Source organism: Platalea leucorodia, assembly GCF_965183815.1.
Source record: "Platalea leucorodia genome assembly, chromosome: Z".
In the NCBI taxonomy this organism is placed as follows: Eukaryota; Metazoa; Chordata; class Aves; order Pelecaniformes; family Threskiornithidae; genus Platalea; species Platalea leucorodia.
The window spans coordinates 74,576,043-74,589,121 of NC_138858.1; the positions used below are offsets into that span (position 1 = coordinate 74,576,043).

The window sequence follows — 13,079 nt, forward strand, 5'->3', positions numbered from 1 at the left end:
GGGAGGTGAACTTTAAGAGCTAACTAAGGCTGGGGTGGTTTGTGAAATTACAATAATGTATGCTAAAGATGAGAAATCTTAGGATAAATGGGATTTGGATATAGCCCCCCATAGAGAACAGAGACATTTGAAAATTCCAATTTTGTGCTCAGACCCACATCTCATATTCATGGGAGACCCAGAGTCACCTTCTTTGTTCATGCTTACTTGGTGTTTGAAAAGCTGAGATGCTGAGAAAAGAGCTAGCTGTCCTAGCAATAGCTAAGATGAATTGAACATAAATCTGAATTTTTTTCTCTGTCAGCTGCTTAAATCAGTATCTGCTTGTACCAAAGATCCTTGGGAAAAAATTTCTTCTGACATAATCTGATGGCAGCTTATGCCAAGAAAGATTTTGGCCCTTTTTTGGGCACAGTGTAAGTTTCATTTCAGATTCAATACAACTTTAAAAAATTAATCATCAGCACACATTAATGGAACTTACGTCTTACAATAAGCCTTGTGTAAGCAGAAGTAAAGAGGTTTCCTCCTATATATCTGGCAGAGTAAACCCCTGCATCCTGTGGTTGAACCTGAGGATAGGATACTTCCAGCTCCCCTGGCACTTCGTGCCTGGGCACAGAGTGGATGAAGGAACCTGGGGAAGGAGCACACAGATACAACAGACAGAAATCATTCACCCTCTACAGACAGAAGTCAGCTTGCATTGGTTACTGAGGAAGGACAGCTGGGATGAGCTAAGCAGCAGAATCTATTTATTAGTTACGAATTTGCTGACAGCTCTTTAGCTATACTAGTTTTTGATAACTGGAGAAGTACAAGTAAAAAGGAAGCTAGATCTTGAGGAGATTTAATAGATGAGTGGGACAAACCAGTTTGAGTTCAGCATTGCTTTATGGGAATGTTGCTAAGACTCTAGTGGTTAAAAGCGTTCATTTGGTTTCTTGGCCTTTCCTGAAGTGAGGGGTGACCATCTGTACGGAGTCTAGTGTGTCTGGAAGGAGTCAAATAGCAAATGCCGGTCAGGTCCTATTTAATCTGAGTAACACAAAGATTTACTTAGCAGACCAAAGCAGGAAGAACACAGCACAGCTTTACCTTTTCTTTCCAGACTTAATATGTTTCAGTCTCTTCTATTTTTTTCACCTAGGGAGGTTATCGATGTTATTCTAGGTTTGCTGTAGTTGGTCATACATGCTTGCTAAGTTAGGCAATAGCATTTGGTCTCCTCCCATCCCTCTGGATCATCAAGTAACAACATTTGAACATTGATTGCTGTCAAAGAGAAGATGCATCCAGGGACCCCAGGGAGTCCTTCCACTCCAGTCTATTAGAGCAAGGCTGCTGCAGTCAGCTAATGCCAGGTCCAGCCAGCTATCATCAAAACATACATGCACACGCTCACACACACTGCACTAACAAAGCCAGCCACCAACAGACCCACACACACAGCAGAACTGTGCCTTCACAGGTACTGCATATGCACACAGGACTCACATACACATGAACAACCCAGACAGCCCAATCCTATTCTCACTTGCCAGCTAGTCAGGCTTGCTGGCAGATCTCATACACTCACACACCAAAAAATGGGTCTTAGCTGGCCTGGACCCACAGTATCTCTAATACCTGTCTCTCAGACCTCTTATCCTTCTCACTGGTTAGCCTGGCTTGAAGTTCACTAGTGTCACACATGCACATACACACACACATGCACGCACATGTGTGCACACACAAATGAGTCCCTGCCATAACTGGCCTTAGGCACTTGGTCTCTCTGGTTGCTGGCCCCAGACATACAATACCCTTTGAACCCTCGCATGCCTTTCCAGTTACTAGGAGTCAAAACTGTTGTGCCTTCTAGCCTGGCCTGAAGGTCACTAGCAAATTATACATATGCATACCAGGTAGAGAACACATTTGTGTTGAAGGATAATTAGGAACAGAGTTTAATAAGATCAGACCAACAGTAGTGCAGAGCTTGGCCAGACCAGTGTACCGGTCTGCAGCTTCCACGCATGCAAGTGGAACCTTTTACCTGCCTCCTGCCCCATTTTCCCACACTTGTTCCATTCCCATTCACTTTGAGCCCTCCCTTTCTCCTGTTTGGCTCTTTCTCTAAATATCCCATTATTTCACACATGCTCACAGTTCCCCTCAGTCATGCCATAATACGTTTACTCTTTACCCCTCAGACCCATGATAATCCTGCTCCCCACTTCTTATACCTTCAAAGCTCTGCCTGAGGCTGCTCAGGGTTTTGCGTTGTTCCCTCAGTGGCCCTCAGAAGCTGGAGAGCTCTGCCCTTTGATGTTTTTGCTGTCATATGCTACTTCTTAGGGCTTGTGTGTCTGTTTATGTATTACTTCTCTTGTTTCTTGTCTTAGTGTTTTATGCTGAATGACCATCAAGCAGATGATACTCGCACAAATCAAATGCCCTTACCTTCTACATGCCCTTACAGTTACACTAATAATGAAAAAACTTTTTTCACTTTGATGAAAAAATTTAGAAGTTAAACTGTGTCAGGCATGACATTTACTGTCTGTGATCATATATACCATCATACCATCAATTTGACTATAGTCAAATTTCAGGCAGCCTAGAAATGTAAAACTTTGCTGAGAATCAAACAAAGCAGAAAAAAGGTCTTGGGTCAGTTTAGTCCATGACAACATGTAACAATTCTTCAAGAAAAAAGGGCCAAAGAAAAAGAGCAAAGAATGAAAGGGATTAGTTCCGAAACTGTGGGGCTTTTTTTGCATATCTTTTGAGTAACAAGCTGCAAACAAACTTGGCAGCAGAGCATTAAGAAAGCCTTATGCTCACAGTCTGTTAGCAAGGTTCAGTTTTTGTGGCTTGTTTTCCAAGATGGTACAAGTTATGCCAATCTCTTAAAGCAATCTCCTTTAGCAGAAGAGTTTCATTCTCTAGACAGTCTTTGTGAGGGTCTGCAAGGTGGAAGTGGTACTTTAAATGACTGAAGTGAAAAACTGCAGCAGTTAAATATAACAGGACAAGTATTTTCTCTTCTTTGCCGGTTCCTGTATCAGGAATCCTCAGTGATGCTATTTCAGCTACAATCTCAGGTGGAGAACTTGACCTCCTGTCCAGAGTCATGGTTAATTTGAGGTTTTTTCCCAAATTTCCAGTTGGAATCCCAGCTAAGGCAGCACCATGATGTAAGCACTCCTCCTCCAACATATCAGCTGGTTCTTGTATGAGAAAATGCTGACAGGAGATCACAAAATTTCCCTGGGAACTCTGACACAGAGCTGAACAGTGAGTTACATGTGATTTAGGTGCCATGTCAGATAGAAAAGTTGGTGTCACAAATTTCACAACCTAAGTAATTTTTGTAGTTGAATGAAATAAGGATTAGCTTTTGTTGACAGTTTTGCCCTTCTACTAGCAGATTACTAGTGCCTAATTTCTTAGCCTGAAGAACATCACAGAAGCTAAATGGCCTCTAAAAGCCATTTGAAGAAGGAAAGGTATGCACTTGAAAAGCAGTAGAAATGCAAAGAAAGATGCAGTAACTAGGCCTTCACACTGGCACAGCAAAAAAAAGAAAAAGATGTTAAAATCAGCCAGGCAAATATATGAGGGGATACAGAAGGAAATAAAAAAAGGAAAAAGAGAAACAAAGCAAAGGTATAAACAAATGATTTGGCATTCTGGTGGAAGAGAAACAGGTCAGCTCAATGTATTGTATATGGCAAATGGCTCCTTCAGAGAACATTACATGCATGAGGAATTATGTCTGCTTCAGTTGCTCAGCATGGACTTCATCAGCAATGACTTTAAAACAGTTACATGGGACTTGGCTAAGACAATGATAGCAGGAAGAGAAAAGGCAAGACAGAAAGGTTAATTACCATTTTTGTAGATCACTGCATCTTCCTCTTTTGCTGCCATTCTGATGAAGGAAATATTCACGTGCTCTCCCTTATTTGCTGTAACAGTTAATGCCACCGGGTGGAATGAGGCTGAAAACAGAACAGGATAGAAGTATGGGATAAATAGCAGCAGTTATTGTCTTTATCTGGCCTCTGGGCCAAAAGCTGAGAAAGGACCCTGACTCAGATTTTGACATTTAAATTTCTTTAGAGCACACACTGACTATCACCAGCAACCTCAAATCTATGTTTTGGCAAAGACAGAGGACTCATCTATACCCTGAATCAATAGACTGCCCCTACAACCTGGGGCATGAAATTTTAAAAAAAAATTTGATTTTGGCTGAGTAACTGGAAACACTTCTTAACTAGGAGCTCCAACTGGCTGTAAAATGCTTTCACAACTTTCTTCATCCCTTGAGACATTTTTAAAGCAGACTGGATAAAGTACTGGAAAATGTATTGTAGGGAACAAGCTATCATTAGCAGACAAATACCCTGAGTGGCTCAGTTCCTTTCTGTTTAAGCTCTATGATGCAGAACAGTCAAGATAGATAGTTCAGGCGACCACGGTCATGCAGGGTCTGGGGGAGATGCAGTAAGATAGAGTAGGTCTGTGCTTGTGTTAGTTCACCACGCTCCTTATAAATACTGAGAGTGTTGGCTTGCACTAAGAACAAAAGGAAAAAAAAACATATTCACAGCCAGTGGTGGTTTTACCAAAATATTCTCATCTGAAAATGTGGCTTAATTAAAATAAAAATTCTGTGTGAGGAACTGTCTAGACCAGTGATATTTTTCAATTTTCCATTTGGGAAATTAAAATTAATTTTTCTGCTTAAACAGAGAAGTACTTTTATATATTTGTTTATAGTTATTGGTTTAAGAAAAAGAAGGAAGTAGTAGATAGAGGGATTTTGACAAAACTTTTGCCTTTTTCTTATCATTACTAGTGGAAAAAAAGATCAGAAGATAATTGGGGAAGGGACAGAAAAATCTCAAGAAATAGTACTTTTTGAGACCAGTGAAACAATAATTTTAATTGCAACATTACTTTGAAACAAGTTATAAGTTAAGGATGCTTCCTTTCATTTACTTGGAAAATTCCAAGGGAAAGCTGTAAGGGTTTTTGAGCACAAATTCATGTCTTCTGACCATTTTTAGCTCTGAGTTTTTATGCCATACTGTCATTGATATGTCATATGGCAAAAAAAGTTATAGAAACTGTTCTAAAATTAGGCCAAGTTAACTTCTTATCTATTCAGCTCTTTATCTGAGTGAGAATGTTACACCTTTGTACTTTCCCTTTTACAGCACCCAGGGGAGTGAGGCATTGATTTTCACCAGCACCTTTACTCTTTCTGTTTTTCAGGCTGTTCAGCTTTAGAGTTCCTCCTGTGCAAGTTCCTCTTGAGTAAGTCAATCCTGCATCTTGTTTTTATTCCGCTCCTGGGAGCCTGGTTCTGCTGCCACCTGCCTCTCCAGCAAGGTCAGTGGGACCTTTCTGACAAAAAGACCCATGTGAGCTTCAGCTGGAAGGAATCCTTGAAGAGCCTTTCATGCTCCTCGTCAGCTCTGCATTTGCACAGGTTCCATTTCTATTAAAGTCACATTTATTTCACAGGGAATATTTTGCTTAAAGAACACATACACAAGCTAGTTCAAAATGTTAGACAACTTATTCATAAAAAATAGCCATTTATCTATAGTCATGCCTCTTTTTTTTGGTTCATTTCTAGAAAACTGTCAATAAAGTATTCTTTGGTTCATACCAATGGCTGCAGAAAACAAATTTGGAGTCTGTGGCTGAAATTTGGTGCCAAAAAAATACACAGACATATAGAATCGTAGAATCATAGAATCGTTAAGGTTGGAAAAGACCCTTGAGATCATTTGAGTCTAACTGTTAACCTAGCACTGCCAAGTCCACCACTAAACCACGTCCTCAAGCACCACGTCTACCCGTCTTTTAAATACCTTCAGGGATGGAGAATCAGCCACTTCCCTGGGCAGCCTGTTCCAAAGCCTGACTACCCTTTCGGTGAAGAAGTTTTTCCTAATATCCAACCTAAACTTCCCCTTCCTTCATCCTATCACTTGTTACTAGGGAGAAGAGACCGACCTCCACTCGCTACCTTGTTTCAGGTAGTTGTAGGGAGCGATAAGGTCTCCCCTCAGCCTCCTCTTCTCCAGACTAAACAACCCCAGCTCCCTCAGACGTTCCTTATAGGACTTGCGCTCTAGACCCTTCACCAGCTTCCTTGCCCTCCTCTGGACACGCTCCAGCACCTCAATGTCCTTCTTGTAGTGAGGGGCCCAAAACTGAACACAGCACTCGAGGTGCGGCCTCACCAGTGCCCAGTACAGGGGCACTATCACCTCCCTGGTCCTGCTGGTCCCGATACAGGCCAGGATGCTATTGGCCCTCTTGGCCACCTGAGCACACTGCTGGCTCATATTCAGGCAGCTGTCAACCAACACCCCCAGGTCCTTTTCCACCGGGCAGCTCTCCAACCACTCCTCCCCAAGCCTGTAGCATTGCATGGGGTTGTTGTGAAGCAAGTGCAGGACCTGGTACTTAGCCTTGTTGAATCTCCTACAGTTGGCCCTGGCCCAATGATCCAGCCTGTCCAGGTCCCTCTGTAGGGCCTTCCTACCCTCCAGCACATCAACACTTCCACCCAGCTTGGTGTCATCTGCAAACTTACTGAGGGTGCACTCAATCCCCTCATCCAGATCATCAATGAAGATGTTGAACAGGACCGGCCCCAACACTGAGCCCTGGGGAACACCACTCGTGACCGGCCGCCAACTGGATTTGACTCCATTCACCACCACTCTCTGGGCTCGGCCAGCCAGCCAGCTTTTAACCCAGCGCAGAGTGCACCTATCCAAGCTGTGAGCAGCCAGCTTCTCCAGGAGAATGCTGTGGGAGACAGTGTCAAAGGCCTTACTAAAGTCCAAGTAGACAACATCCACAGCCTTCCCCTCATCCACTAAGTGGGTCACCTTGTCATAGAAGGAGACCAGGTTAGTGAAGCAGGACCTCCCTTTCATAAACCCATGCTGGCTGAGCTTGATCCCCCGGTTGTCCCACACGTGCCACGTAATGGCACTCAAGATGATCTGCTCCATGACCCTTCCTGGCACCGAGGTCAGGCTGACAGGCCTGTAGTTCCCCGGATCCTCCTTCCAACCCTTCTTGTGGATGGGTGTCACATTAGCTAACTTCCAGTCATCTGGGACCTCCCCGTTTGACCAGGACTGCTGTTAAATGATGGAGACTGGCTTGGCAAGCTAGGATCAGAAAGCAGAGAAAAAAATGATGAACTAACTTTCTGTTATATTATATATGTAATAGAGCTGTAAAAAATGAGCAGGTAGATGCTACATCAAAGTTTGTATGAGGCTGAAACCGTGTTAGTACCTCCACAATACTATTTTGTAAAATCTGAGGGGAAAAAAAAGGTAGTATTCTTGCAATATTTGAGGAAAGAACATTTTAATACTTCCGTTTCAGAATGGCATTTTAATTAAAAATCAAAATGTTTGTATTATATTATGTGATGTAAAATTAAAAAAAAGATAATTTGAGTAAAAATGAAGACATTTCTATCACTCCACGCCAACCTCTCTCCCAGAATTTTATTTCCTTGAGAATTTTGACATTTTGATGTTTTATTTCAGATTGGAAATATGACAACTATTCAAAACTCACAGTTCTTTGCAGAATGGAATTTCCATCCCCTGTACAGTTATAGTGTTCACGCTCTGAGCCTTTGCCACATGTTTTCATTTGTTTGTAAGTGCTATCCAATTGATTTCAGCAGGACTCTTCTCACGTGATACTAAGCACTTGCATGGGAATCTATTGAGCATTTGCCAAGTTACCTAGGCACTGGTATCTGAAGTTACATCTTAGAGAAACAGAGAATCCTAATACAGAATAATGAAATAAGATCTCATTAAAAATAGGCAAACAAAAACCAAAAGCAGTCCCAACTTACTGTCTGCTCCTGAGTTAGAAGTTATTTATAAATAGCAAATGCATGGTGAAAATCATGATCTATTTAGGAAAAAAAAAATTCAATAGCTTTCCTAAAAATGAATTGTAAGTTACAAATGATCCTAAGTGTTTTAGTTGCAGTGTTTTTTGAACCAAATTTAGTGAGGCGTTACTAATTGTTTTAACAAGATACTAAACTTTTGTATTCCCATTTTCTTTTCATTGTATGTTGTTTAACTTAACCACAAGACTTTTTTTTCAGAGTATTGTTGCAATGGAAAGGAACCCACACTCCCTGGTGGGCTCAATTCCAATGTATTTTTAGATCGTGACTTGTATTTCATGATTTCACATCTCAAGTGTGCCAATTCCTTATACAGACATAATGAACTGAGTTGCAGGGCAAGTGCCATAACACTCTGTTGCTAGCATTTCCATTATTGTCCCTTTGCCTGCTCTAGAGAGTTTCTGGGGGGGGAAACCCAATCATATATATGAAAATGCACATTTATGGTGTAGAGAAATTGCATAAATTATATTTGATTAGATGCAAAACAGGCTATATGGTGTTCTATTCTATATATGTGTGCTGTATACAGTATAAGCATTACTCCCCATTTATATAAAGCATAATCTTTATATAAAAAGACTCTCATTGCATGTATGAGTATTACATGTGTAACTGTAATGCTAAAATATAAAGAATTCAGGAGAACAGACTTGTTACTTTCAGAATGGCACACGTGTAGAGTAAAACAGGAAAATTAACCTGTTATCTTTCCATACTATACAGGAAAAATCTTCACTGTACCTGCATAACTGATAATAGGTACATAATCAGGCAGATGACAGTTCCTATTAAAATCAGTGGGGCTACCCAAATGATTAATGCTTAGTGAGTGTTTCAGCAGCTTCTTGCCCTGAGGCTGCAAAACAGTGGCTAGATTTTCAGAGCTGCTGCTCCTTCCCATGCCTTTTGTGTCCTCAATGGGAAAATGCACATTTCAACTCTTGCTCAATTTTTGGTGTTGAAAAACACACTCTGCTTTTAAAAATTATTCAGTCAACAACAGTAAAGGGGAAAAAGGCCTGTTTTCCAACTACAGATGCTTTGCCAAACCTCACAGTCCTTCACTGACCTCTTCTTCCTCTTTCTGTGCACTTTAATAGCTTTGAGAATTTCTGTCGCGCCTCTTTCTCACCCATCTAGCCTGATTAGATTATATGCATTCACTGACAAGTTGCTAGCTCAAATTTTGTCAGTAAAAGCTCTCGCAGAGAAAATCTGAGAAATGGATTCAAACCCAGAAATGATTCAAAGAAACCTACCTAGCATGAATGTTGTGTTATTTCTGGTTAGAATAACTTCTGTCACATAGGAAGCTCTCAAAGTTTGATTACTTTAAATTCTCTGCTTCTAGGTCCACAGACACCAAGTGCAAAAAACTGATTGATTCAGAAGACGCTCTTCCACCCATGGAGATTGTTCTACACAACAGACAGAGATGTGCTCATCTGTGTCAGTACTGGAACTGGCACTCTGCCACAGGCAGGGTCACATTGACTTTCCATGGAATCTTATCTTATCTCCTCCTCTTCCTCATTGCAGCCTCCTTTGAAACAATGGAGTTGTCAGCCTGCATCTGCAGAGCTTTCTTAGTGACCAGTCCAACCCTTCAAAGACCACATTTGGTCAGAGAAAACATATGCCAAAGAAAAATTCACTTCTCCTGCCCACCTTGCTTCTAATGTTCCCACACTAGAAGAAATAAATGGACACTAGCTCAGACAAATGGAAAACTTCTTTTTCTAAATTTGCTGTGTAATTTCAGGATATACCAACAATGGTAATTCCTTTTACTAAAATCTTATAAAGAAAGATTAAAAGTGTCAAGTCTCCTTGCAGACCAGCTGCCATGGCACAAAACATTAGCAATACAGTGAAGTCTACTAAAAATTGGCTGAAGTTTTGTAAACTTGATTTGCTGCAGAAAATTAACCAAAATTTCTTACACTTTTCTGTAGTTTATGGTGATCTCTTTGCTTTGGAACTTGTCCCAGGAGTCTAATCAGGTCCAGGGACAAGTGAAATTTTGCATATAAGAAAATGTATTTTAATAGCCAGAGTGCTGGGCCTTGGAAATCCCACCTTCTGATCTCCCTGCTGTATTTATTTTTTCTACTGTGTGTAGCCCTAAAACCAAAACTAAGTCAATACTGAAATCTGTAGTGGATTTTTGTGAATAAACTTCTTAGATTTTGGGAAACTTCTCTGGATTTTCTTTCCAGTGTTGAACTGGATTGTTTTTTTCCATACTGACACAGACTGTGCAGATCCAATGTTGCTGATCTGTCGTTTTACTGAGCCTTAGGCAAGGCAGTTATTTTCTAGGCTCAGGTTGCCCATTTACTCAAAGAAAAAGGATAGTGATGTTTAGCTATCTACATCTCAGACCTGTCAAGACTTTAAAATGGAAGTGTTTTTAGAAATCTGGGATGTGAAAAACCCAGTGCGGGAGTTACCATATGTGTTTGAGGTCAGTGTGACCAGTACTTACCTTATTTGCCACCTGACTTTTTGTTCCTGGCAGTAGCCAGATGCAGAATAACTGCAAATGTCTGACTAACTTCCACGAGGAAATGACTAGCAGCTAGTATTGACCAGTTGTCTCTGCACTTTAGAAAAAAAAACACGGGCTTGAGCCAAGTCTATTATTGTTGACTCCAGACTGCCTTGCCTGCTCTGGAGCCATGTTTGTGCCCACTTGTGTCAACCAGGGATAACTGCCAGTCTGCAAGCAGTGACACGCAAAATTCAGATCTGACCACCATACAGTACCTCCCAGCGGCATCTTCATGGTATGTATCCTTGTCACCTCATCCTTGAGTTTCCCTTCACAGTAATATGCTCCAATAGTTTCACTGGCCTGTTCCCTCTTCCACACCACTGTTTTGGCTGTTGCTCTCTTTGAGTCTTCATTAACTTCCAGTGGTTCTCGATGCTGGTTTGTCACATCCTCCTGGTCTCGGTCTATTGTGATAGACTCACGGGAACGCCATTTGGAAGTGATACAGATAAGTGATGTCTCAGAGTTGCCCACCAGAGGGAATGAATTGATCAGTATGAGGTCCAGTGCCGCTTCCACTTTACCTGAGGAAAAAAGCAGCAAACTGAAAAATTTTACTGCAAAGTTTGAGTATGTGGCCGACCAAATCACCAGATAAGATGTTTCACCCAGTACTCAGGGTTTCTCTGGCTGGTGTCTTGCACAGCTTTTGTGCAAAATAAGAAGATTTTATATTAACTCTTCTGCTACACTGACTTGAGGATTTACTTTTTATGTCACAAACAGATGGAGTTCGTTCTTCTCAGAAGAGGAAATAAGCCTCACAAACTTGTGGAATTTCTTTTAAAAGCTGTTGCAAGAAGCCCAAGGAAAACTGTGAGCTGCAGAAGCAGATAGATCCTTGGATAGTTAGACATGTACATAAATGCCTCAAGTATGGTGCTTTGCTGGTAACAGGGACAGTAGATTGTAAGGCTGTCAGTTTAATAGTGTTTCTTTTATGTCCTTTACATGGATTTAATATGTATGAATTGATGTAAAGCAGGTATGTCTTTCAGTTATAGGAACTGGTAGTACTTTGAACAGTTGGAGTGTTTTTTCCAGCTGTTTTATGAATTTGGATTAATGATTTCATAATCATTCACATGTTAACCATTCAAAGTCCTAACAGACAGTGGCAAGAACCATGACACAAAGAAACTTTCTCAAAAACAAAGACCAAGCTGGCGGCACTAGTAAAGCCATTTTTTATGAGGTTAGTTTTAAATCAATAAAATGTCTCCCTTTGATCAACAGAACTGCCAGAAATACATGGAGATGGAAGTTCTTTGAAAATGATAGATACAAGCCTAAACAGTCTCTGGCAGAGTGCTGCAGATTTAGTTCAAATGCACATTGCAGGAGGGAAATATGCCTCTCCTATAATCAACAATTTGCAAATAACAGGCGTTTCCCTTTACTTCTGAAATTCAGGGTAAGGAGAAGGGAAACAGTAACATTTTTTCCAGCTGAAACAGGAAGAATAATTGATTTCTTTTATTCATCACATCTATTTTCCTGCTTTGGGTACAAGTATATTTTGTATTTACACAGAGACACCCAATATTTAGTGCCACTCAGCTTCCAAGTGTTTCTCTGATTGGAAGGAAGGGGTATAGTCTTAGATAAGGGGGGTCAAAAGGTCTTAGTGCTGACTGCAGCCTTTGCGTGTGTCTCTGTAGTGCTCGGGGCCAAGGGAGGAGGTCCTCCTCTGCTTTCAATGCCAGCAACCACTCTGGGGACTGAAGTATCTTGACAGCACACTGACACTCACCACACCCAGCCAGTCTGCCACAGTTACCACCCTTTAATGTGCCAGCCCAGATAACTTGCAGTTACATAATGGAGAAATGAAACCTTCTGGAAAGGATGCGACCGCCGTTAAAGTAAATATTGCATAAAGGTGCAGGTCAGCGAAGCCAACTCATCCTGCTGCACATTATAAAAATAAATCCTTTGAACAAAGTTAAAGAAGTATGTGAGAGAAATGAGGCCAGACTTGTGCGTTCATTTTATACAGCATTTATCTCAACATTTTTATGTTTATATGAGGAACATTTGTGCTCTTACTATGGGTCTGATGCACCAGCTGAAAGCAGATGTAATTCAACAGTCATCAACACTGAAAGCAGAGGGCTTCAATTTATATCAGCAAGGATTACATGCCAGGTAGAGATATTCTTAAAATCATAAATGGCAAGATCCTGATTTCTGCAAACCTCTGAGAAACTCAGAACCAGATCTGGATCCAAACTCTGTGACTTGATGTGATTACCTGTGTCGAGGTCAGGCAGGGTCCTGCAGATCAGAACTGAAATATTTTGATGTTTCTGCCTAGCATCTACAGGGCACAGAGATGCAACTGTCTTTCCCATACGGAGGTATGGGCCTAAGTTGCTGGGGTCCTTCAGAGGATGGCTGCTGGTCCAGGGCTCCAGTTCCATTTCTCTAGCATTTCTCTGTTCCTCTGACTTCCAACACAGATTGAAAGCTTAAAATAGGACCTCTTTCCTCCCCCTGCATCTCAACCTTTTAATATGCTGAGAAAAAGTAGTAGGAGAAGTCTGA

General features: G+C 41.2%; 1 protein-coding gene across 1 annotated transcript in view; it reads right to left on the reverse strand.

The window, feature by feature from the left end:
- The window catches only part of TEK (TEK receptor tyrosine kinase), a 42,481-nt gene that overhangs the window by 19,395 nt on the left and 10,007 nt on the right, over nucleotides 1–13,079 (reverse strand). The window contains exons 2-4 of the mRNA XM_082335625.1: nucleotides 10,745–11,056; nucleotides 3,879–3,989; nucleotides 485–637 (exon numbers count right to left, since the gene is read on the reverse strand). Coding sequence (XP_082191751.1) covers nucleotides 485–637; nucleotides 3,879–3,989; nucleotides 10,745–11,056 — 576 coding nt within the window. The remainder of the gene's footprint in view (nucleotides 1–484; nucleotides 638–3,878; nucleotides 3,990–10,744; nucleotides 11,057–13,079) is intronic.